Below are 27,352 nucleotides of genomic sequence, written 5' to 3' on the forward strand. Positions count from 1 at the left end.
AAGTCAAAGTAAGGTCTGACTAGCAAAATAAATCTAACAGAGTTTCGATATCTCTATGTGCATAGAGATATCTAAGCGTAAAAATCAACGAGGATGTAAAAAATCAGAATTTAAGTATACATGCATTTTTACTACATAAGTTTTGTAAAACTAATTTCGCATATTTTACTCTATTTTTTTTGTTAATCTTGAGATACACTGGTCAAGGATGAGGAACGTAACTGAATATTCGTTTTCCAATCTGATTTATTTCATTCATAAAGCAACAACGTGAAACCTCTCATACGTATCCAAAAATTTTCTGTGCACATCGAATTAGAATAGTTTCAGAGGTCGACTATTAAGTACGACATATAATTAGGGGAGGGACGGGGGGAAGGAGGGGTACGTGTCGTATATTTGATTTACTCGTCTTCCGCATAAATTATACGATTATAAAAAAATAAGAAGTATATTAACATCTTTCGATCACTAAGCCTCGTATCTCTCCCTATCGCGCCACTATTTATTAAAAAATACTATATATTCGAGGTGGTGGAAACGGCGAGTATTTTTTTCGCGATCCTAAAGAAAAGCTAAATCTTCTCGACGGTGGGGAAATATCGTATGCCTGAACTTAGCAGCAGCAGCCGCGAACTGCCTCGTTTTTAGCGTTTGTTAATCAAGGCGACACATATTTAGCAACCATCGGAAAACACTGGATATGTGGCGTGAAATGATGTTTTTTTTTTCTTCGACAAGTCAAGCGTGACTCCATTACTCACACAGTGGTCACAGTTCCCGATAATATATACCCGATGAGTATCGAGCTGCTAAATTAAATTAGAGGATGTCCCCTCGGCGGCATGCGTGTCTTCTCGTCGTTTGATACAACAGTAATCTCAAACAATTTCTTTACTCCGCGCGCGCTCTATGAGTATTTTATATATTTATATAAAAAATCGTAAATCTTGTCAACACAGAAACGTCAATGCTCAGTTACTCTCATCTATCCGCGTGTGTTATTGTTACTTTGTTAATTTACCTCTAAGACCGAGATTAACCACCCTCGAGTCGTAATTAGAACGCGGCTCTCTATACATTTACAAAAATCGAGCGTATACGTGGTTAATGATTGTTAAACTTGCGAGACGCACGAGGATTTTTTTACGCTTACACAGGAATCTGGGATAAAATCTTTTCAAAAGAGATAAAGTTGTGTGACGTGCGATACGCATTATATTAATCTTCTTAATTCTCTATTGTCTAGTGTGACTGCAGTGCGCGATATATTTCCTTGCGATTGGCATTGTAATGCGATGTATGATCCTCAACAAATCGTGATGAGACAAAACTTGGTCGGCCCGCACGAATAACAAGCCATGGTAAATATTTTAGACCGTTAGAACGAATATTGAGAACACGTATGTATGGACCGACAGTAAAGAATATTTTAAAAAATGTTAAACATAATTTGTTGCGTTTCTTAATTTACACGAATGCTGAACACTGATTGTGAACCCTAGCTCTGCTTCCTACGATTCATTGAAGGAGCTCTATATTTTCGTCCAAAGGATGCTGATTTCATATTAATTCCAAATACATAATATTATAATATTAGCATCATATTGGAATCGATTGTTGCGACGTATCTTAGGGAATCAGAAACGGGATAGGATAAGAATCCATTGCGTTATATCTTACGAAGATTCGAACTCCTTTGGCTAAAGGAAATATTATGATTGTTAGGGGCAACGTTTAACTTCATCGCAGCGACTATAACGATAAAAATCGACGGTATTCCGTTGGACGTATCCGTAGTGAAATTTGCGAAGCAATTGCGCGCGCGCACGCTGAGACCGCTCCGCGAGAGTGTATTTGCGATTCAGTAGAGTGAGAAAGAAAACACAGGAGTTTTATGCGTGATAAATCAAATGAAGATTTTAATCTCATACTTTTAATAACGTAAGAAAAAAAAAGAGAGGACCGTTTGATGCCGTCGACGATATTAATACTAAGAAACTTAAATATCCGGATGAGCGCCGCTGGGTGATGTCTCCCTCTACACGAGTTACATCGTTTTTTTTTTCTTTCATCCTCTCGAAATCAGTCGTTATTTGGTTTACGAAAGAATCGATCGTTACGCGTGTGTATGTATGCACTTGTGTATGTATGCATGTGTGAAACGAGCGTGTACAAAGTATCGCCAAGTGACATATATAATATATCTCTGCTTTTTTTTTCTTCTCTGGCAAATCGGCTCACTAAGGCTTTTTTTCTCTTTATTTAATAATACACTGGGTCCCTCGTAATAATACACCTAGCATTCTACAGCCTAAAAAAAAAAAAGACGAGTGTTTATCTGACGGCGTATTACGCATTATTTATCATTCGCGACGGGTGCTCTGTGTCTCAGAGACGGACAAATGGTACAATCGAATAGTAATATCGATGTGTTGTCGTTGACGGCGTAAAAATTTCACTCTGTCTCGGTGCGGCCCGAAAACACATGTAGAGCACACGGCAAGAACTCGTTTCGAAAGATATGCAATCACGTACTGACGGAACTTGATTCCCGAGCCAAAAATTCGCGAGCGATTTCGCGTATCTTGCTTAAAATTTCCTCAACGATTCCGAGCTAAAAGAGAGGCACTAGAAAGAAATCTTGGCTAAAAAAAAAAAGTTCTTCGCCGACTCCCACCGAGACCAACGTAAAATTTAATACGGTAAAAAACAAATGTTAATTTTTCGCTGGTGAATCCTTAAGCAATTATTTGTTATTATGCCTGCCGTATTATTCCGGCTTTACGTATTCCCTTCCTGCAGAATTTTCTCTTCCTATTCTGTCATTTTGCTACAGAGAGAAGAATCGTTAATATGATACAAGGTGAGATTTATATGAGTCGAGCTCCTCTCGCTCTACCTCGACAACATACATATATATTTTTTCGCAGCAATTTCGAAGGCAAGACGAAGTTTTTGTTTTGTTACATTTTTTTTGTGTTCTCCTATGAACTGTCGCACTAGTGTCATGGCATATCTGCTTTTCGCGCGCGCGCTTTTTGTAATTATAAATTGATACACACATAAGAAGCTGTTTTCTTTTTCCACCGGTGAGAGAACAATTACATTTTTGTGTCTTTTTTTCCGCGTTCGCTAGAGAGGGGGTAAAACGTCCTTAATTGTACCGCGTTGTGATGTTGCGCGTTCGGGTCATCTTCTGGCTGATTTGCTCCTCCTGCAACAGCTGCCCGCGGAACTGGCTGACTTGGTCGAGCGCGGCGTTCAGAATGTCACGTTGCTGTAATAACAGCTGCTCCCACTTTTGGGCATATGCTGCAACAGACAACACGCACACCCGTCAGAGCACCCAAGAGCATGGATTAGACACAACGGCTTAGCGGTTTAAAGTTACGGATTAAATCGGATATACATAGAGATGACGTTTTTTTGCAAGAGTGAAACGCCGGCTAGCTATTTCCCCTGCTTTATTCGAGCGTCGTATTTAGCTTTACAACATCTTCTTAAAGCGTGGTCAACTGACGCACATATATTTGTCATAGAGTTTCATTGCTGTCTTTTAGTTCGTCCAGTTGGCGACGTATTGAGCTTTTTTTGTAACAAGTTTTTTTAGTGACGTCTTAATACTTCAGCAAAAATAAACATGTGTGGCAATGAAACCCACAAAAAACAAGAGTTACAATGTTAAAACGATTAGTAATTTGAAATTAATATCTAAGCTTAAATCTAACTTACTTCCGAGTTTACTTAAGTTATAAATAGAAGCTATTTTTGCATGAAGCATAATTATAAAAATTAATGAGTTTGTATATTAATACCTCATTTATAGCTGTTTATAAGTCAGTCTAAAAGCGCCTGAAGTTACAGAATTAAGTTGTGAACATTATTTATAAAATGTGAAACGTGTATATAAATATAGTTAAACAACGATATCGCTACACAAATTGAAGCTTAAGCTGAGCACACAAGCCAGACTCATTGAGTAGTTTTCTTATGTGGGTACGTGTAATTATCCTTAGCATGACATTGCCATTAGCTTAATCCACAAAAATAACATTTATTAACGAGGATTCGGTTCGCGATACATACGTGAAATAAGGCGTTCACGCTTCCAAAATATACATACTGATATCATATTTTATATATAACACTGTTAATTTCATATCATTCAAATTTAATTTCTACAGCACACTCATATGTACAAAATTACTTAATAATTCATTATATTTAACAAAATACAACAATACTATACAAAATAACAGCAATAAAAGAAAAGAAAAATGTTGAGTTTACCCTCCCAGGATATCTGTTTGCGTTTTAAAAAAAATATGTAAAGTATGATGTATTTATATTGTAAAATCTTGCTGGAAAAACATCTGTATGACAATTTGTATCCAGTTATTCGCACAGCTTCAGTTAAATATTGAAACAATAAGCCCGGCTTGAAAAAATTTGCTGTTTTTCAAATATATCTATACTTAAACTTATAATAGACACAGTTAAAGAAGATCAAATGATTCAATTGTCTTAATAACTGAACGACTTTAATGCTTCGTTAAACAGTGCCGCAATATACGGTGATAATCCGATTAAAAATTTTTAAAAGCAGACGAGAAGAAAATCCATTTCTGACGTCACAAAATTTCCAAATTGCTAAAAAATATTATTTTTGAGGATATATTTGATTGAAATGCGTGTGATACCGAGATGAAAGAATAATGTGACGCGTATCATTAGTATACATATGGTGCACATTAAAACAAGCTGTTTCTCTGAAACTATTTTATAGAATTGTTAATCGAATAATATTGTCGTACCGTCGGAAAATAGTTTTCTCTCTATAAGATGTCTACGCAACGAGAAACTCCTCAGGTAGGGTGACTCAAACTTTGTTCTTTTCCGCCTCAAATCTGTAACGTTTTCTGGTATTACATTAAATTTCTTCTACAGATATACAATGCAAAGTGATTTTTATATAAAGTGTACAAGTATAGGCACCTAAAAATATTCTATTTTATACTGTAATTGTAATCGGAACTATGACCAGCCATTTTTTTTGTTAAAAGCTAATAAAATACTAATTGTGATTTAAAATACGTGGTCTATAATTGTGGTTTATACATATTTATACAAATTTCGTATACATATATTATAGTGGATGTCATTTGTTTAAAAAATGCTGTTTTAAAATTAAAAAAAATCTTAAAGTATAAACTACATAGTTCACAGGATAAGTGACGAGTGTTGCGCAAGAAATGCGGTTGCAAAATCAAAATACATTTAACACAACATCACTATGGCACACATAGAATTAGTACACGTAACATTTCAAACGTGCATACAGCCAAGTGCTCAAAACTCGAAGAAATGCATTTTCGTTTAAAATTACATTAAAAAATTAAAATTGTGTAATAGCATTTTATTATGGGCAAATTTTTTACACCAATAACATACGAAAATAAACATAAAAAATATAATTTGTTATGTAACTAGTCTATTCTAAGCGTAAATCAATAAAAAATAACGATATAAAACCTAAAATTAAAATCATTATACTTTAGTCTAATTATGCTACCCTGTTTTTTGTTCTTTCTCTTGTACGTAAATAAAAAAGATAATATACGCTGCTGGCAACAGCGAAAATAAAATAACGTTTTTGAGGAAAGATATCAGAGAATGCCAAATTTTATAGAAATCTAATCGAACAGCAGATTTCTCCCCATCGTTAATTGCCTTTCTCATATCTGACTTGACATTAATCGACGGATCGACAAACACTTTGTCGTTGCAAAGATTGTCTTCCTTGTTAATATTACTGATATCGTCAAGTTGAGAGTATAAAACAATGCCGTTGCTTGCACGCAAGTCAACACCGCGCGTGTTCTTATCCTTATCGCCCACATCCGTTATCTTTCTTCCTAAGTTTATATTAACGTCAGAAAATGCGCCGTTATCTTGATCGGTATCGTAGCCTTTAAAATTGTTACGTCCCTCAAAACTGTCAATACAAATGTCGATGCAAGGCCAAGACTGACAGCCAACGCTGTCGTCGATCCACTCGTTCCACGAATCGTCGACGGTTTGCGGATCGAATTTGTTCGGGTAGAAGATATCTCCCTTACTCGCAGGTTTCTTTCTCGCGAAGTCCTCGCGGTAACAATTGTAATTCGTCAGTTGACCTTCCGTGTCGCGCGGTTTATCCTCGCGAAGTGAATAATACAGATTACGACTTGCGTCTTTAGGGCTCGTTTTACCACGGAATGTACCGGACCAGTGATACTTCTGAGGCTTCTTTTTGCCAAAAGTGGACACTCTGACGCGCTGATTGTATCTTTGAATAGAACGTCCTGTCACGGGCGTGCCTTTATTAATTGAATTTTTCTAGCAATTCGACCGGTCGTCATACTTCTTCTCGTGATAATTGGCCTGTTAGGCGTGCGAGGAGGCACATTTGAGTCCTCCTCGGTGTCGTTCGAACTGAAATCGCTTCTGCGCTCCATCTCATCCTTCCAGGGAGACATCAACGAATTCGTATCTACTCCCGCTGTGTTTAAAGTCTGCGTGTCGCTGTCTGTGTCGTCGCTTATCATTAGCGTCATGTTTGTCGAGCTGCTGCTTCTCCGGTGGCGGTTTAACGTGACGATCGAATTTGCCTTAGTCTTACTGCGCGTATCTGTCATAAAATGCGATACCACTGTGATACCGGGCAAGTACAAAACGTTTCGTACTTCTTTAAGTCTTTACTACAAGTTAATGGCCGAATATCTCAACGAAAGCGACACGAATCGCCACTTAAGAGGGTTTTCGTTACTTATCGCCACATGATGTCTGTGAATTTTTACCACGAAAATTTTCACAAGCAATCTGACGTTAAGAGAGCCCCATTGACTAATATCAATTTTTCGTATTCGAAAACTGATTTTCTTGATCGAAAAGAAAGATATGCTTCCGCATGATGACACACGAAAGAAACGCGAAATTGTTTATTTCGTTCTCCTCAACGGAAGTGCACCATTCAGCACACAACGCAGTGTAAGAAATTAAAGCAGTCAAACGGAAAGCCAATAAAACGACGTAAATACATATGTGCAAACAAAAAGAAGAATTTGCCTTACCTTCTTGATCGTAATCCACCTCGTGAGTCGCGCTGAACACACTGTGCGCGTCGTTAAGGAATTTAGTCGTGTTATCCATGACCAGTTTGTGCGTATCCAACACTTCCTCCTCGAGCAGTTGCAGAGCTGATACTGCCTCGTGAAAAGTGTACAGATCTTGCGAAAGTTCACCTTCCTGTGAAGAAGAAAATTATTCGTGCAAAAATAATTATCCTATTTTTATTGTCCTTAGGTCCATTTCTACCTTTATAGATTAACTTTAATCTTAGTTTAATTTATTCTCTATCTTTTTCTAAATTCTTAGAATTAGAAGAGGATAAAAACTAAGTTAAACCGAGATTCAAGTTAATCTATGTTGGTAGAAATCAGCATTAAACACAAAATGGTTTTTCAACGTTAATCGTGTCATTATTCGTTTCAATTTAAATACCTGTGAAAATTTATAACATGTTTTTTTTTTTATGTCTGTAAATAGTCGCTTACATTGAGAGATCGTAGCTGCGCTAAATCGCTATCCGATAACACGCTGTTGTTCCCCTGCTCCTCGATCTTCATACCCCGATCGTCGTCCGTCGGCGAGGCTTTTATTTCCGTAGGATCGGTCGCTGCCAATTCCTTCACTCGATCCGCGTATCTCAACGTGTTTAGGGAATGCTCGCAGGAACTCATCCCGGGACTAATCATCGCTATCTGTAAACGAATAACATTTGTTAGAATCTTTATTTTGGTATTCTTATTCCTTATGATAATTATGAAACAATTATTTACCATGCATGTTTTTGATTTTTCACCGATAAAACTGTCCCTTAATACTTGAGTCAGTTTGCTTGCTCTAAAAGGCAGATGCGTGCCCTTACGGCTTAACGCGCGTATACATTCTTTTAATGCTAATAGAGATTTATTGATCTCGGCACCTTCCATTCCTGAAAATTTCAATAAGGAACAGTTAGTTACTTCAGAAAGCTAACCAGATATAGATTTTATTATATATAATCACTATTAGCGCCATATTATAGTTGATGTTGTTTAGAATTGATTATACATTTACTCACGAGTTTGCCTATTAGCGGACGAAGTGTCAGCACCCCTTTCATTACCAGCAAGATCGATGAGCGAAAACTTTCCGTGCACCTTATGCGTGCCCGGAATGCGCGCTATTATTTGAAAGACCGCGTGCGATCTCGAAGAATTAGAATTAGCGCTCGTCTGACCGCTCGTTCTGGCACTGTTCCCGTGCTGTATTAGCTTCAACACTTCGTCGCAAGTCTCCACCACCTTCTCCGTTAATCCGACTATTTGCACCTATTATGACACGAGGAAAATTTCGGGATATTAATTATATGGAGCTGAACTGAATCACCGCGAATAATTGATTTAGTAATCTATTGATGCATAATAAAAGGTAGCCAATATATGTGAAAATAAATTAAAAATAAATGTGCAATATCAAATAGGTAATTGACACTTTGATAACAATTATCTAATGCAATAAGGTCCAATTAAAATTTTTATCAAATATGTAATTGACACTTTAACAACAATTATCTAATGCAATAAGGTTTAATTAAAATTTTTTTATATCAACATAAAGCGAACCTGCTGCTTGCCGTCCTCCAGAACTCGCAGTTTCTCCTTGTCCGCCAAAAGATCGAACACCTTGCCAGAGTAGATCTCGAAGAAGCTAGCGGAAATGACCAGATTCAGGGGCCGATACTTGGCCAGTTTGAGGCATTTGAACACGTCTTTGGCAACCATGGCGTAGATGCCCTTCTTGCAGTCCTGCGTTTTGCCGTTGAAGTCGCCGCCCATTGTATGGGTCTTGCCGCTGCCAGTCTGACCGTACGCGAAGCACGTGGCCATGCCACCCTCGAAGATCGTCTGCACCAACGGCTTGGCCGTGTACTTGTAGACGATCTCGTTGTTACACGTCTCATCGAACGCGTAATCGAATCTGAAGATCTGGTTCTCGAGATACTTCGTGAGATCGACTTTGGACTTGGGCTCGTGCACCACCATCTGATCCTTGCTGGGCACGCTGATCACGTCAATCTCCTTGCGCACGTGCTCCTTCTTGTTGAGTGGACGTTTCCTCACGCACACAGTGATCTGATGATCCTCCACGGCGTCAGTCTCCCGCAGCGGCCTAAATTCTATGCTGTTTTGGTATTCTCTGCAAGTGGATAAATAAAATATATATAAATGATACAGTTAATATATCAGTTGATATATCTCCTATAAATCACAAAACATATTATCTCAACTTAAACTATAATATTCCACAAAAATCAATGCAATATTTATATCGAGGTATGTATTATAGGGCTGTTACTTTTTACTCACTTCAAATATTCGAAGCTTCGAAAGAATTCGAAGATTTTAATGCCGAAGCTTCGAATCTTCAAAGCCCTAGTATGTAACTCTTAACTAACGTATATTAAATTTTATATATTTTAAGGGCAGAAAATACGAGAGCGCCAGTACCAACCTTATCATGGCAAGGAACTCCCAATTCGGATTGCCTGGATCCAGATTCATCAGCGCTTCCTTCTCCTCCTTCAATTCTGCTTGTCGTTGCCTCCTCTCTTCCCTGTTCTTCTTCAGTCTCTCGACCTCCTTGACGACATTGGATCGCCTACCCCGGCCGTTCTCTATCTGGGACTGTTGTTGCTGCAGCTGCTGCTGCTGCTGCTGCTGCTGCTGCTGTTGCTGTTGCTGCTGCGGCGTCTGCTTCTGCTGTCTGTTCACCGGGGTCATCAGGTTGCATTGCGTGACGGTCGTCGTCGGTGTCGGCGGTATATTCTCGAGTTCCCGGCGTCCGGTGAGGCCGGAAACCGATTCGCCGTGACCGTTCACCGACGTGGTCGACGACATTATGTTCGTCGGTCGACCCGTTGGTCGTGACAATTGCCTATTCGAACCCGCTGAAACATTGGTACGAGGATTAGTGGCGCCCGCACTGTCCTCCTTCTTACCCTTGACTTATCAAACCGACTTCGTTAAGATTAAAATCATACGGGAAACATAAATCATGTCTTTGGATATCGCGTGACTTATTCTGCTTCCCGCTCAGTCCTTTTCACGCTGACACCTCGAATCTGATAATTATTTTTTTCTAATATCAGTGGAAGGAAAAGCTACGTTTCTGATGTTAATAAGAAAAAATTACAAAAAAAAAGTTAAATTTTAAACGCAATTGCACTTCGTCGAGACCCTCGAAATGACTTTTACAGTCACTCTCTTTGATTACGCTTATCTCGAAATAAAAAAATCGCGGCACACAATCAGGCACACGTTTCCGCTCGATCGATTAATCAGACAACACCAGAATCTGCAAACACTGAGATCCATCGCACGCATTACCGGCGTCATCGTCCACGATTCGAAGCGTCAGGACCTGACTGTCATCGCCGGCGACGTCCGTATTTTCGCTGCTGCGGATTTTATTTTTCCTCCGGAAGCAATAGGCGAGCGGGTCGAATCTCATGGCCGACACCGGCATACGCCAAGTCTCTTCGACCCTTTAGGAACCGCTCCCGTGTCCGTTCGCGAGAGGCGAGAGCCGAGAGCGACGTGCCACCGGGGTGGTGCGCACTGCCGGGCGAGGTTGGTGATCGAACAGTGCCCGAGGGAGGGTCAGCACAGCGAGGTACACCCCCTCGGCTTGGTCTTATACACGCCGTACTGTAGGTTCCGTCGGGGTCCTTGCCCTTGTGCCGCCTGTCTTGCATACATACGGCGCACGAATATCGATAGTCACGGCTCGGCCCGTACACACGTGCAAGCGAAGGAAGGCTCGTCGCTACTTGGCTACTTGGTCCGAATGAAAAGACGACGACGCGCACACGCGGCCCTCGAAACCCGGCCACGAAATTGACTTATCGAACGCCGAAAGTTCGACAGTCATCCATCGCTTATCGGCGCGTGGAATCGGGAAGCGCATGGAAATTCGTCCCGCGTTCGCCAGTCTCCCGAACAAAGATTGATGAAGTGATGTGTAAAAAGGCATGCAATTAGTCTGGTTTAGATTTCCTTTTACCCGTTTTATTTAACGGTAATAATTAAAACACGCTTTTACGTCGCAATTAAAACGGCCAAGAATTTATTTCGCGAAAGAAATTTTTCTGAGCTACGAAAATACAGACGTCGTTGTAGGACCCGCGCGGAGTTTACTGTAAAACGTCACGATTTCATCGCGACAACCATGTCGCTTTAACTTTAACAAAGTGTAACGGGAAGGATATAGGGAAGGATCGAATGAATCCTCGTGTGGCTTTAACGTACCTTTCACTGGAATAGACGGCCGGGTGGAGTGCTGAAAATAAAGAAGACAGATTACGTTCAGCCATATTAAATTAAGGAGGTGTTTCTTCGTGCAACGAAGAGGGGGGTGTTTGCCGACTTACAATCTAGGAAGTGCTGCAAATGAAAATAAATAAAGTAAAACGGTGCTTCCTTCGAAGCCGGGTGTATGATACATCTTGTTGCCGATATCATTCCGCCAGATCACGCGTTCGGGACGCGCGAGAGATAAGAAACGGTTTACATCGATCGCCCCGTTAATCGCGACACCCCGCGCGTTCCTCTTACATATCGATCGTCGTAACGTAACGACACGGTTTTTGACCCAGTCACGGTGTGGGGCAATCGCGCCGCGCGATCTTCCATTCCGTTCTCACGAAACTAAGCAATTTCCGTGAAAATGAAAGAATGCCGTGCGGCGAGTTCTTCTCGCTGATTGTCCACCAAGTGGATATCCACTGAGTTGCCAGCCAGCTACTCGCCGGGATATCCCACCCTGTCGAGATCAAGTCGAATTCAAGCGAGTGCGAAAAGGGTGAAAAGAAACATTAGCGACTAGCGGTGCTCTGGTGGATGGGTGTTTTGGGAAAAGCCGACGTTTTCGTTCTCGTGATAGAGAGATGGTGCAAGGCTGTGAATGTTCTTTTAGCATCTGCCACGGAGAAAGGCTTTCAACACGAAATTTCATGCAGATCGTCGGGAACGTCGAAAAATCTTTTCAAACGTAATTTTTATCGGTCATATTTCAAATCATATTTCAAGACAATTATTTAATCTCAAGCATGCAAGCTTGACAATGATGGTGAGTAATCAGTCTAATGTGTTACGCTCAATTAGAGAGAATTCAATGTTCACAAATTACGTTACAGGTAATTATTTAACTTCACATATATCTTTCAATATCGTCTCGCGTCACAATGTAATAAATTTCGTCATATTTTCCATTAGCATCAAACGTTTATGACATATAAAACACCATAAAATTACGATACATCATTCTCTCATTCGATACAAGAGACACATATGTATATTGATTTTAATAGACAGTAATCATAAAACGTCATCTTTTGCAAAGTTAAATAATTTTTCCAAAGATTGATTTATGCACCATATCTCCCTTATATCGTCCCTCATGATTCACTATGATTCAAGTAATAAGCCTCGCGAGATATCCATAAAATCGTAAAAGCGAACGAAGATGCTAAGGTCAGTTCGACAAGGACTGTCGCTGCTGTGAGAGGAGAAAGAATTGTGCATTGCGGTTGTAGTTTGTTGCGGTAATGGGGAGGAGAGGGAAGGTGGTGCGCGTTACCGAGAGACGAGATGTGACTCGTACAGGAAGCGTTGCGGATGCGAGGCCGTTTCTCGTGGTGTGACCACCATGGCGTCCGAGAGAGCCCTCCTCTTGGTTCTCCGACTCGTCGACCCCCTCGTCCTCCTCGCCCGAGGAGTCCGGCTCCTTGACGCGCAGATCGCGGTCATGGCCAGTGTGTGTGTATATGTGTGTGGCATGTAAATCAATCGAACGATAACACCGATCGATCGCACGGAGCCCGACCGAGGGGATCGATGAGGGGGAGAGTCGTCAAGAAAGACGGCAGAATTTTTGCGGATGGGCGATGCCGCCGCCGAGACGACGTTTGAGTTTTCGTGATTCGCGATCGATTTGTTATCGAGGCCCGGAGGGTAGGCGGTCGGTGGTCCATCGTCGACACGAGATCCGTGATTATGAGCAGCGTCCATGGAGGAAAAAAAAAGATGTTACCATGTTAGTTGCGAGAGAATGACGCGCCAGACTCTTTGGCTTTTGTCGCGATCGACGCATTTGTACGGGCTCGAGAATCTCTTGAGGAAATTCACGTTGTTCTAAAGTTACGAACCCGGGATTCTGGACGCTCGAGCCCATGGATTGTTTAGATCCTGGAGTCCCCGAATCCTATTCTGTCACTTTTCAACCTTTATTTAACTTCGCCTCTAAGATATATGTATATATATATATATATATATATCTTAGAGGCGAAGTTAAATAAAGGTTGAAAAGTGACAGAATAAAAAAAAATATATATATATATATACTTTTCTTATTTCAAGCTTCATAAATATTTTTTTTTTTTTCGTTTAAAAATACAAAAGCGAGTTATTCCAAAAAAATTAATTTTGATAAATTCAAAGTAAACTTTTGAATTTTCGATAGTTTAAAAATTGCTACAGAAAATACACGGTTTTCGGCGATATATTATGCAGCATATATACACGTATATATATGATCCATAGTGATTATCGCATTGGCGCAAGTGTTACTAACAAGGAAAGTTAAGACTACGCAATCAAAATGTCTACGAGCTGTTTTAGGACAGAAACTCAGGAGCTACCTCAAGAAGCCTTCGTCTAACTCTACGAGAGTGAAAGAAGCAACGAACGCACGATGCAAATTTCGCAGCGGGAGTCGCAATTGTTTATCTTAGACGCGGGCTCCACGTGACGGGGAAGCCGGAGGCCTGACGAGATCAGGCTCCGTGTCATCGTCACGTCAGACTCGAAGGCTTGCGGTGGACCAATTACGAATGACAGGGACTCCTACCTGAAAGACGTACAGGTACTGGAACATGCCTACCGCGGTGTAAACGCCACGAGACGCGGGATCGGATTATTCTTTCCATATTAGGAGCGAGGTTATTTCACGTAGCCCGGGCAACCAGTAAACAGAATTCCGCCGAGGTAGTCGATGATCGACCGCGAACTTACGGCGTTTGAGGCCCGCGCGCGGAGTTCCAGTCGCAAAGTGGCGCGCGCGCGCGCGCGCGCGCCGCGTCATTCACGAATCAACCTCGCGAGAGACTTTCGCGAGAGTTATTAGCTTATCTAACATAGCGGTGCTATTTATGGTCTATCGGACGGATAAGTAATTTCTCTGCAATCTAAAACCTGTCCATAAATTTAAATTAAAAGGTTAATTTAAAGAGAAAATTAAGATCTCGGTATTTTCGTTATCTCATGTCATTAATTTCTTAATGTGTCTCTATAAGTGCGCTAATTTCACTTTCAGGAGATCTCTTCGAGAGCTGAGGTAAACAGAATGTGGAGGAGCGACAGTTTTCGCACCTTCCGAAATTTAATCCATGACTGACAATGGCCTAGAACGCACCGTTCGACGTTTTAATCATGCGCGTTGAGAAGAATCAATTGAACTATACGTACCCTTGCTCTCGAGGACGCCAGCATGTGATTGTTCATCACCTGCGGTAGCGCACATATAGCCTCGTTTCGTGGTCCCATCTTTTGGTTCAAATCGCGATTCAAGGCGAGAATCGCGTCGATTTCCACCTGAAAAAAAAATATATATATATTATAAATCTAAATTTTGTCTTGAATTGTATCTTTTAATCACTTAATACACAATCAATTTCGAGATAGAAATGGTGTAAAGATTACTAGTTGCTATTTGAAACCAATTAAGTTAATGGATTATGCAATGTATAAAAATAAGCAAAATTTATTTCAGGATTAAATCAGGATAATACATCTTAACATTCCATTCAATGTTAACATTCTTAACATTGATAAATTACCTTTCGGCGTGGAATAAAACTTTGTTGAGTCATTTACGTATACTAATACAAATCTTGCACGAAATTAATTCCACGATTAGCACGTAAAATTATGAAAAAATTAATAACTCTCCGAAAAAAGTTCCAGCATTAACACAGGTCGGATAGTTTACGGGTTTATTATCTTGAATTCAACATTTTGTCTATAAAATGTTAAACAAAGTTGTCGGAATTCGTGACTAACCGCAAAAAAAAAAAAAAACGTAAAATCGTAAAGTCACACAACACTTCGTTTACGATCAGAAATTCTCACGAGTACTGATACTTGTATATATCGCGCGACTTTTTGCAAAAGTCACGTTCGACCGAGCCAGCTTGACTGACTGTAAATCTGCGGACTTGCAGGTCTGTCGGAAATAGATTCGCGCCCCCATTTAACGGGCCACACGTTAAGCCCCGTGGCATTGCATAAGCATTGCGGAATTGAAAATAGCCAAATAACCGTGACCTACGGATGTGCGGAAATGAAATATTGCGGATCAACGGCGGCGAGACTCGCGAGCGAGAAAGTTGATCGTAGTCGCAATTACTTTCCATAAACGTGTCAGATAAAGACACGTGTGTTCAAGAAAACGAAACATGCGTAGGAAGCGAAACATGCAACTATACCGACTTTTTTTTAGCAAATTCTGCGAAAATGTGAAAGTCACAATTAAGAAAATATACTTCCGAATTATTTTAACACAGGATTTTACAATTCTACACGCATTCTGTTTAATGTAAATATAATAGTTAAAAATTAAAAAATACTGTAGTAATGAATGTAATATATTATCCTTTTTTTGATGATATAAGTGTTATTTATGTTTATCAGTTAATTTCACTTAATTTTCAAAAGTAGCTTTTACTTAATCCAAACTTGCAATTCCCTCTGTTTCTGAGTAATTATAAATTGCTCAGAATAATTTACGAGCGCGGCGCTTACCTCTTTGCCTTTGGTTTCTCCTCTCTCGAACCATTCTACAGTTACGGTGCGCTGCTCCAAATTGATACCGGAGACGACTGCCGAGTGAACGCGACCTGAAACAAAAATTGTATATTGCAATACATATAAAGGATTGCAGTAATGCGGTTATAATGATTGCGTGTAGCAAGTGTAACAAGTACACGCGAATTCGTCGTTCTAAAATTAAAGTACCTAACAAAGCCCCCGTCTTCTCTTCTCTACAAAGCTTATATTTCAAATAAACATGATTACCATGATGCATAATAACAAGTTAGATTTAAAGCAAGTAAATTACAAGAGTAAATTACATAATTACTTCATATTATTTCATTTAATGCGGCAATAATGATGCCAAGTTGAAAAAATGGTAGGTCATTTTTTCATAAAATCAATATTTCCTAAGTTATTTAAAGTTATCAAAAATTATTTCCAAGACCAAAGTTGACAGATGATACAGCCAAGTTGAAAAAATGGTAGGTCATTTTTTCATAAAATCAATATTTCCTAAGTTATTTGAAGTTATCAAAAATTATTTCCAAGACCAAGGTTGACAGATGATACAGCCAAGTTGAAAAAATGGTAGGTCATTTTTTCATAAAATCAATATTTCCTAAGTTATTTGAAGTTATTGAAAATTATTTCCAAGACTAAGGTTGACAGATGATATTTCTAATTTTTCTTTATCAAAATATCCTGTGCACTGCACATATAATTTCTTTTTTTCGCGCAACGATATACCGTTTTCCACGAGCTCTGATTTATCGCTGTCGTTCCTGACCGAATGCGTTCCCGGCCGCAGCGGGGACGCGAGTCTGGGTATCATGGACCCCTCGCCCCGAATCTTCGTCGCTCTTCCGCCGCCTCTTTCTTTCCCGCCCCGTTCTTCATTCTCGTACGGTCGAACCTCGAAGCTGCACGAGTTCAATTTCCGCCGAACCTCGTTCCGCTCGCGAGACGCCGCCGCGGCTCTCTTGAAACCAAATTTATTCGTCTCGCCGTGGGCTTGCACTTCCTCATCATCCATGCAAGCCTCGGCGCGGGGTCTTCCTTTGATCGGCGGAAGAACGTTCCTGGTCCCTTTCTTCGTCGGAACGTCTCTCGCCTTCGACTTTCCTTGCTTCTCGTTGGAGAAATTAATTCTGGACGAAACTCTTTCGCCGCGCTTCCTGTCGCAGCTCGAGTCCAGCGCCGCGTCCTGCCTGTCCTCGACTTCCGACGTCCAGGACGAATCTTCGGGCTCGCCGAACGATCTCGGAACGGATCCGTCCGGATCCGCCTCTTCATCGTGTTCCCTCTCATCCAAGGTGCACTTGACTCGCTCCTCGTTTTCGTCCGCCGTGCTCGAGGCGCACCACGAATGCAGCACCGCATTGTCGTAATAATCGATATCACATGATTCTCGAGCGGATTCTTCCGCGTTTCTCTCCGCGTTCTCGAGAGAGTCGAGAGACCTCTCGGAGCTCCCACAATCGTCGCCGTTTCGACAAGACGACGAACCGTTGACTTTCAATGGATCGGTTTGATCAGTCGAGCCAATCCGACTTTTCGCGCAATCATTGAGGTAATTAACAATTTCCCCGTTCGTCCATTCCTTTTCCGCGATTTCTTTCGGCTGTTCGTCCTGCGATTTGCGCTGCAAGAACTCGTCGACGATGAACGGCGGCGCTTTGCAAGATCCCTTCTGCTTGGGATTCTTTTTACATTTCTTATTCTTCTTGCGCTTGGTTCCGTCCTTCTTGGTCTTCCTGTCGTTGGACTCGCGCTTTGTGCCACAGACGCAAAGGGATAACCAACCCATATTGAATTTACGGCGATGGAAAAAGATTAGATTTCGAAAGGAAGATTTAAGCTATCTTATCATCAGCAGAAACTTCCTTGACGTTATAAGTTAATTATTATGACATATATTTACACATATTTATTACTTATAATTTGTCTTCCGCAACGATTCTTTATAAATAAATTTATTCTCAACGCGCGTTTTATAATTTGTCTTTGATTAAATTTACAATAAACTTCCGTGCAAGAAAAATTACAATGTCTATGTTATCTCATCATCAATAATAATTCCACAAATTCCGATGTAGTAATTCGCATTTAATTCCTGCGTCTCTCTCACGATGCGTTAACTCCGATACGATTCTTGCGCTTTTCTCACGAATTCTCGCAGATTATACTGTTATAGCTATCTGGTAATAATGTCCCAGAGTAACCAGCTCTTGCTCCATTTACGCTGTTGAAGTCAATGAAAAGATTGACCACGACGCTCTCGCACCACTTCATCAACCGTGACAATTCGCTCGAACTTGGATATATTCTTATCGCCGTATATTTTCGCGGGAAAGGTATCACACTGAAAGTATATCGTCGAATCGAAGGCAACGGAGGACTGTAGACGACTCGCGCCGATCGATTCTCGTCGGGAACCTCTTCAGGAACGTGCAGGTTTAATCCCGGCCGATGCCCGCCACGCGCGCGACGCCGCGACGAAAATTCGTGAAATTCCTCGTGTGGCACTCTGTCCAAAAAAAGCGAAGATAGGCTTTTAGGCTCCAAAGATCGTCTTTTTTTTCACTGCCTTCGAGCGCGCGACGCGATTGCGGATTATCCTTCGGGAGCATATTCGCCGTAGCGAACACTGGGATCCAAGAATAAACGCATTTACATGAGAAATGCTCGGTATGTCCAATTTACAAGTTTACGAATAATAAAATACCTATATAAATGACATGCGAATATAAAAAAAATTAACTCTTAAGTAATCCTTAGTACACAATCCATAAAATTTATTTTTAAAAAAATATCGTCCTTTCAATTTATTATATCTTTTTACTGATAAAATAAACTATAACTTTTAATTGTAGGTATTTTATTTTATTATATTTTATTATATAAATGAGATTTATTATTTAAAAGTTATTAATTGCGGAAGAATTTGCATTTTCCGTTATATATAAATTCAGATCAGATTTCTTCTTTAAATCCCTCTTAGTGCAGCGCGATTTTAACTTCATTTTCTTAACTCCGCGAAGCTTTATAGACTTCATCTTTCGTCGCACGTGTAACTCGGCAGACAACCGGGCACGGTCGTTACGAAGCGTGTAACGCGGCGAAGTAGTTAATAGAGCGAAACTAGGGCGGGACAATTAAAACGTCGCACCAAAAGTTCGCGCGTTCGCAAATTGGGTGGAGCGCCATCGAGAAAATCGGCGACGACGCATCCGCGATGTATCAGCGTATCAGCGTATCGCGCGACGCGGCTCGATCGACTGGCAACGTTCACCGAGCAGCGTTTCATAAACGCATTCATTATGACTCCCAGAGCGAGTAATTTCGCCCGGTGCCGGGGCCCCTACCATATAAACAATTTCTCGGCCCGCCTCGATGAGCTCGGACGTTATGCGCTATCGGTCACGATACCGATTCCGCCTGATTCCGCCCCGACGAGACGTGTACGCGAGTTATCCGACCAGAAAGAAACATCGCCGGCGGTGCCGGAATCCGTGTACCAGATTGAAAAAAAATATATTAAGTGTTCAAGGTCGTAAAATTAGAAAAATACTGTAGGTATCGTTGTATCGCAAAACCAGAAAAAAATCCGCCTCGCACGTGATGCTGGCTAAAAAAATATTCAATTATAACCAATTTATAAGAAAACTGTCACGCGTTTATTTCAGATATTGATTTGAACTTCACATATGCGTGGTCGGTATTGTGAAGGTTAATGTCACGATCGACGACGCGTAATTTCCTTTTTTTTCTTTTTTTGCGGCACGACTCGTGGCACGAATGTCACTCGAGGAATCGATACAGAACAGTCTCCGAGCGTTTATGCGGGAAATAATTCAGGGGCTATTTCAGGATGAGAGATTGCCTAAAGCCAGCCGCGGAGTCGCGCGGAATCGAGCAAACCGCGCGGTGGTCGAAGGTGAACTGACGCCGCGGCCGATTTGTATCGTCGATTGCAGCAGCACGGACGATAATAAGAAGCATTTAACGGCACCTCGTCAACGATTAGACAGTACTGTGCGAATTTTCGCAACTGATATTCCCAACTTGATAAGTAGGAAATGGAGATCACAAAAATGCGTTTACCGACCCTATGCACTCTTTGATGAATTTGAAGATAATTTTTCTTTGTCGACAATTATCTTGAATGTTTTAATTATAATTTAAAAAAATTAATGTTTGACAAGAAATTTAAGATTTTTATCAAATATTATATAAAAAATTATAATTAAATTTGCAAAAATTAATTTTACTGCATTAGTTGTTCGTCAACTTTATGTCAGTACTTTATGCTGGAATTTATTTTCAAAAAATTTAATCCTATGCAATTCGCAGGCAATTTCATACGACAAATATTATTTCAAGGCTGCAGAAAATATTGAACAGATTCCCAGCTTCGAAGGAGAAATATATCTCGAGCCGCTTGATCGATCGCCTATGCGATCTTCTATGCGGATGTATGTGACACCAGCTGGTTTATCTAACGCTCGCGATATGCGACTCGAAGCTCTTGGTGCGTGACCACACGGTACCAGCCCATATTTATTTACAGTACACTCGGAAGTCGAGCCTTCCCTACACATGCAGACGACCGTGCGGAAACGCACCGTGTCCCCTTCGACAGGTACGATCATCATAAATATTTTCTTCCTCCTCACGCCATTTTAAGAAAAACACCTTTAATTACATCATTTAAGCGACTTTTTAACATTGTGGTTATGTAAAATAAAATTACATTCTCTAACTCAATAATTATTTTTAAAAAGGTTTAAAAATATAGGATTATATATATATATATATATATACGTTAAAAATTCGTGATTCTTTCGAAAAAGCTTTAACTTAATCATGACAGTTTTAACTTATTCAAACAGTGATCCTGATACGATCCTGAGGTTAATTAACTACCTGTTTTCTAGCGCAGTAAGCTGTGATTTCCATGCATAATGCAGGATCAAAGTCGAGACGGGAGAATAATAGCAGAGCTGACGACGCGATCGGCACGCGTCGCCGTTCCGATTTCCATTCAAATGCATTTCGTTCGCATCTCGATTCAACGAGGCATTAAAACGCCCGGGTTCGGGGGTCCAGCCAGCCGCACGGTCTATTGAACATTAAATTTAAGCAGCGGCTTCCTGCGTCGCAGATCCGTCGTATGTATAAAGCGTGCGCGGAGGACGTTACATTATATCGTTACACAAAAGCAGAGATTCTAGAGAGAAATAATCTGCATGCGAGGTCTGTACATGTGTACGATGCCGTGCCTGTGTATCGATACTGTTGATCGCGATCAATCTCTTCGCGAGACTGCCAAGTGAAATGAAAATGGAAAGCAACAAGTAAATTTGCGGCGCTATGATTAGAAACTAAACTAAGAAAACTGACGATCGCTTTGCCATCGAAAGTAACCTTCACATATATGAGAGATTAACGTCCGTTTCTATCAATGTAGATTAACATTAATCTCAGTTTAACCTACTTTTTATCTCCTTCTAGCTCCAAGAGTTGGAAAAAGGTACAAAGTAAATAAAATCGAGATTAAAGTTAATATATCATTGATAGAAATGGACCTAAGGAGTTTCTAACGAGAAATTAGGAATGCAAGCTGGAGAAAGAATAAATAGCGAAGCTGTCGATAGAGAAGTAGCTAAATAATTAACAAGAATAACTAATTATTTTAAATCAAAGTTTCGTATTTTTGAGATATAAAGATTAATTCCCGTATTTCATCTCTCTGTCATATTCACGCGGTGAATATGCCTCTCGGTTACTGCATAAATTATAAAATTACACTGAAATCGATATACACCCTATGTGATGTGTATTTCGCGCACGTAAAGTATTAATGGCTTCCGCACAATGAAGCATCGGGCTGCATTCCTAATCGTCATCCATCGTCTCGGGATTTTTGCGATCGTGAACGCAAGAAGCAACTGGGGACCGACTGTAGCCCATCATGCTGAGTACAGAAAACAGTGTAGAAAATTGATTCATTAACCCATGATGTGTAATGAGAGTCCAGCGTGCGAACGAGCGAGTGAACGAACGAACGAACGAACGAGTGGGCGAGCGTGCGAAAACACGTATATGCGAGTGAAAAGCAAAACGAGAGAATGAACATACGAGACCAATGAAACAGTAGACATTTTGAAGAAATAAGTGTTTAGAATAAAATAGCTCAAGTTCCTAAAATAGCGTGAAGTCTAATTGATGCTGCATAAATCAACATAAACTAAAAGAGAAAATCAGTAATAATTTATATTTATCATTCTTGTTTTTTTTTCAACGAGATTTTCCATAATGCATTGAATTAAATTTAAGTCTAAAATTAACGTGAAATTAAGTACAATTTAAATCCGGAGTCACTTTTATTAATCACGTAACCTATTAGTTATTTTATAATCTTGTTTTTTTTTTTAACGAAATTTTCCATAACACATAAATGTCAACATTAAATTAAATCCGACGTAAATCTAAAGTATATGTGAAATTAAATGAAAAATCCAGAATGAAAATCCAGAATCACTTTTTCATCAATCACATAATCTGTTATCTTGTTATACTCTCGTGTCGAATAAAGCTGCCAAGCTCTCAGATTAGCCGTTTTGCAACAACGCCATTTTCTCGAACAACTGTCACGATACACGGGTATCTGGGCACGATGCATCTCTGGTGTACACCGGGAGTTAGTGCGATTTCGTGTCGAGGCATTCACGGCGCGCAGACGGTACCAATGTAGTCGCGTGTGGGTGGAAGGAAAGAAAACGACGTAGTCGTTCTTTAGTTCCCGACGACGGCACGAAAGACCGCCACTTTCCGCAGAGGAGAACTCCGGGCTGCTTGTTACCGACCAGCCGAGGCCCGGGGCTCGAATACGAGGTTCTACAGCTAGGTTGCTAACGGCACCAGCACTTGGAACAGCTGGGCTACACTGCTCGGCGAGGTTGGGCTAGGTAACGTGGCCCCGGAACATTGCATATGTATGTGCCACACTGATATACGCACGCCTGCGTAGACACCGTTGCTACAAAGGGACACCAATAAGGAAGAGCAGGAGGAGGAAGGCAAATTGAGTCTTCCATGGATCGAGATATAGGTAGATCGTTCCGTAATTTCACACTTATAAACATAATTATAACTTGGAATCGTGCGGCTATCAGCAAACAAATCAGCAAGTCTTAATCTTCGCGATGAGTCAGTACATTAACAACCGTTTTGCATAAATTAAATTGCAGAAGAAGTTAGGATGTAAAACAGAATTTAATTTATGAATTTCTAAATTAATGATACAAAAATTGATTTTCTCTCAGAATTTCTTTTAAGAATTTGTTTTGAGACTCTATTAGATCGACATTTACATAAAAATTCGGAATGAATTTAACTTAATCTTTGCTAATATTAGGTTGAATAGAAAGTTTGTTCTGTTTTTTGCTAAAAAATGACAATTAATATTTAAAAAATGGAACAAACTTTCCGCTCAACCCAATAAAGATTTCACAATAACAAAATGTCTAATATAAATCGCAATACCAAATGATATGTTTGATTATATTCAATTTTACATCTGTATTTTACATCTATCTATATGATAAATGTCGACGACTTTGCACGCTCTATAACCGCAAAAGCGTACGGATATTATATCATCCTGCATATTTCAAAAATGCCCGTGTGCACGTGAAAACGACACGTGAGAGCCGTTATACACTATATACTCTAGATTTACACATTTCAATTAGATCTGCTTTCCAATCGAGTTGCAATTAAATGCTAATTGGGATCTATGCAATCCAATACCCAGAGAAATCCATTAAAAATGCAGCCGCGATATCGTCAAAATTATTTATGTTATGTACAAAAAAAAAAGGCAAAATAACTGTAAGGTAACAGTATTACTCGCGCGGAAGATGGCAAATCGCAGATAGCACCCCCATATAGTAGTAATTAGAAGTTTATCTACGATGAACGGTGCCTCGTATAACTGTGCGGCAATTATCGCACCTTTCAACAATGTTGCTCGAGAAACGTGATATATGTGTTGCGTTTAAAATAGTTTCGCACTCTATAATAGAGGAGGCGCACTTCTTGCGCCGCGCTCTCGTACGATGCCCCAGCGTTGCCTCGCAAAACTGATAAAGACACGCGCCGAATCGAGCGTGGCTTGGCGAAGCGCCAATACGCGTCGTCCTTCTCGCGTTACGTACGGTGATCGATGACAAACGATCTTTGGCGTATATTCTATCGCTACAATGTCCCCGGCAATTTTCTTTAAGCGTCTCATCCGCACAGGATGATTTTCCATTCTCATTGGATCGAATAAAGGACGTTTTATATACAGGCAGATAAAAGCTATTCGTACGTAAAATAACGCTACATATACGCTCAGTGCGCGCATCACGAAGTTCAATCTCGCATTAAATTTTGCCCCCCCCCCCCTCCCGTCACAGGGTTGAATAATACCGTAATAAAATTAAAAATAAAAGCGCCTCTTTGATAAAAAGTAAATAATAAGTAAAACCGCACATCGATTGAACTCCCAGCGAAAAATCGAGCGAGATCCGTTCGCGATAGCCGGTTCGCGTCGACGGTATACTCCGTTACGGGGAATTTCCCGTTCGGTAAAATTGCAGTTCCGCTGAAAATCGATGCGCGCTGATACAAACGAGAGATCGATACACACGCCTGCCTTTTGCCATTTACCGCGGCGGCGAGTGTCACGCGAGCGTGCACGGTTTTATACAGCTTTAATCATCCGTGAACGACGACAGATTGACGTTTTCGCTTCCTCCACCTCCTTTTCGCCTGCTCTTCGGTCGCGGCGATGAAGAATGGCGGGAAGAGATGCCGGTGCGATACCATTGTATGGCCGGCGGCTCCGATTTACTTTCTATCGCGACTCGCAACTCGTTCCAGTTTCATTTCGCGAAACCCGCGGTATCTCGTGGGCGACAACTTGAGAATATGAATATATACGTAACGCGGAACGCAAATTTGCCTCGCCGATTATCTTGCCTCTTCGGGGTGTTCTAAGAGATCATGAGCGTAATGAGAGGGGCTTAAAGTGAATGGAAGCGAAACGAAGCTCTCAATATTGGAAGCTTATTAAAATTTCGAAGTTATTAAAGTACGGATCTAGAAGTTCGATGGCACATGAGACAATATAAACCTTAGATAAAATCCTTGTGTAAATGTAAAACAATTTATATTAAAAATATGGCACTAAAAAAGAATGCAGTAGAAAAGACTAAAAAAAATTAGAAAAAGATAAAGTATTACATATCTTTTAGTTCGAAACCACAAAGCGGTATGCTTTTTTTTTTCAAGCGTGTGTATGTGCGAAGAGAACTGTAGCAACGCTGTGGCAACAAGGGAAAGTGGAATTTGGGCTACACGCGGGAGTGCGCGCGAGCGAGCCGTGCGAGCGAGCGAATGGATTTCGTGGGGATGCAAGACACTGGAGCACTCGACGGACGGGGACGGCAAATGACGTAAGATAAGATAAGGCAAGGTGAGGTTTGGTGAGCTGAGAGAGGCTCCTTATGGACGTCCTTATAAGGCTGCGGCGCCCACGTGCGTGCGGTTCTCGACGACTCGCGGTGCGCTTTCGGGCAAGGACTATACAAGTCTCTCTGCACCTTTTTTTTTTTTAATCATCAGCTACGCGGTAGGGAGACACGAGGGGGGAAGGATCTTGTATCTTAAACAGCGTGACGCACGCATTCTTGCGTATCGGATTTTCCACTAGGCACTGGGAAAGCGTCAGATTGTGTGTCCGATTTTGCGAAAACTTTCTTGTGAATATATATACTATTAATTAAATGAAGATTATAGAAATATTTTATATCTCTAATATAAGTCACGTACGTAAAATAAATAAAATCTTTAATCAAAATACTCAACAAGATAAACCATAGCTTCTACACAAATTTAATTTCGGCGAACGAAATTTCATCAAGTTCATTGTATAAATACATGCAAACAGAAATGATTATTAAAAATTCTGAAAAAAAGACGTTGAAATTAGAAAATTTTTAATTTCATATCAATTGTAATATATAAGTATAAAAAATGTTTTAAATTTAATAAAACTCGCTTTGCTTTGTACGTACACATGTAATTAAAAGCAAACACACGTTCCGTTTCAATAACTTGTCAGAACGTAGAGATCTAGATATAAGATTAAATGCGGTGACCGGGATACATCGACGAAATTAGTCATCGATCCTTTTACTCCGATATCTCCTGTCGCGTCTGTCGAGGATATCGTGGAGATTTTTTGTGCGGGCGTTCTCTGCACAGCGGGATTATATACGCAGAATGCGTGTCAGCCACTTGTTGCACCGCATCGCGTCGAAAGTGTAGGAGTTATCACTAATTGTGTTACTTCTATGTGTTGCAAAGTGCACGTTTCGGATCATTTTCAAAGGATTTCGAATTGCGATAATCAATAGTTTTACTTAAAAAATATTATATCCAAAAAGGTTGTCTAAAATTTCAAATATATTCCAAAATTTTCACGAATCATGATTAAGATTCAGAAAATTTCTAAAATATCTTAAAATCTGAAAAAATCTAAACTCTCGAAAAGTGACGAACTATTAGAATATAATTAAGGAGATTGTATTCCAAGAAAGAATTTTCTACATTTCCAAGAATTGCGGTTTCAAGAATTCGGTATTTTAAAAATTCAAATTGCAAAACATTTCGAAAATCGACAAATTAATTATACTGTATATATCAATATTACAATCGCTAATGTACATAATTATGACAGCACATATGCTTCAACATCAACGTTTTATTATAAACGAAGAATAACTTTCCTTTTTAGAAAGTCTTGAAGACGACGTCTTTTACACGCGTGGACACTCATCTGAGAATTTCTAAAACACGCTAAATTTATCCATTTAATTTTAGAATAAAATATAAATAATAAGATAACATGACTGATACAGATAATATTAATATCTGAAATATCGATATGCGTGAGAGAATATTTTCCCTTTTTTTTTACTTGCCTGCGCGCCCTTCCGCTCCCTACACAATCACTTCGTCGTGTTATACTTGACGTGCGATCGTCGCGCGCTTATTATCATCGTTTGGCGCGATGCAATTAATAACGCCGTCGAGCGGGTCGTAATTGACGAACGTGCCCCACTTGCTAGTCAAACATGCGCGTCCTGTTGCGCGCGGCGCATTACTCTCAGCCTGCCTGATGCAGGCGTCTTAAGTGCAGCTACTTATCTGTCCACTGTCGCTCTAACCGAGCTCTAGATACCGCGGCCGAAATAGAGCGCGGACAAAAATAGACACGCGCGTTGTCCGTGAATGCCCGTTAATGCGCGGGATGGAAGAAATTGCGACGGGACGAGCGC

At 40.4% G+C, this 27,352-nt stretch overlaps 1 protein-coding gene and 1 long non-coding RNA gene across 4 annotated transcripts in view; one reads left to right on the forward strand and one right to left on the reverse strand.

Moving 5' to 3' along the window:
- Positions 1-734: 734 nt before the first annotated feature.
- LOC105450721 (kinesin-like protein KIF2A) overlaps positions 735-27,352 on the reverse strand; it is a 35,454-nt gene continuing 8,836 nt past the window's right edge. Inside the window, exons 1-12 of one of the 3 annotated variants that reach the window (XM_011690694.1) lie at positions 16,707-17,901; positions 15,948-16,042; positions 14,613-14,738; positions 11,397-11,427; positions 9,601-10,036; positions 8,712-9,285; positions 8,168-8,417; positions 7,884-8,038; positions 7,599-7,805; positions 7,116-7,290; positions 4,818-4,910; positions 735-3,315 (exon numbers count right to left, since the gene is read on the reverse strand). In XM_011690694.1, coding sequence (XP_011688996.1) covers positions 3,158-3,315; positions 4,818-4,910; positions 7,116-7,290; positions 7,599-7,805; positions 7,884-8,038; positions 8,168-8,417; positions 8,712-9,285; positions 9,601-10,036; positions 11,397-11,427; positions 14,613-14,738; positions 15,948-16,042; positions 16,707-17,766 — 3,360 coding nt within the window. In that variant the 5' untranslated portion in view covers positions 17,767-17,901 and the 3' untranslated portion in view covers positions 735-3,157. Of the gene's footprint in view, positions 3,316-4,817; positions 4,911-4,998; positions 6,674-7,115; positions 7,291-7,598; positions 7,806-7,883; positions 8,039-8,167; positions 8,418-8,711; positions 9,286-9,600; positions 10,037-11,396; positions 11,428-14,612; positions 14,739-15,947; positions 16,043-16,706; positions 17,902-27,352 lie in introns of those variants that run through there. The other 2 variants (XM_011690695.1, XR_974491.1) reach the window with 2 other exon arrangements.
- On the forward strand, positions 20,268-26,980 carry LOC105450720. The gene is made up of 3 exons (XR_974490.1): positions 20,268-20,601; positions 20,902-23,073; positions 25,302-26,980. It is a non-coding gene; the product is annotated as an uncharacterized LOC105450720 (long non-coding RNA).

This window comes from Wasmannia auropunctata, unplaced genomic scaffold (genome assembly GCF_000956235.1).
Source record: "Wasmannia auropunctata unplaced genomic scaffold, wasmannia.A_1.0 LD336057.1, whole genome shotgun sequence".
Lineage (NCBI taxonomy): Eukaryota > Metazoa > Arthropoda > Insecta > Hymenoptera > Formicidae > Wasmannia > Wasmannia auropunctata.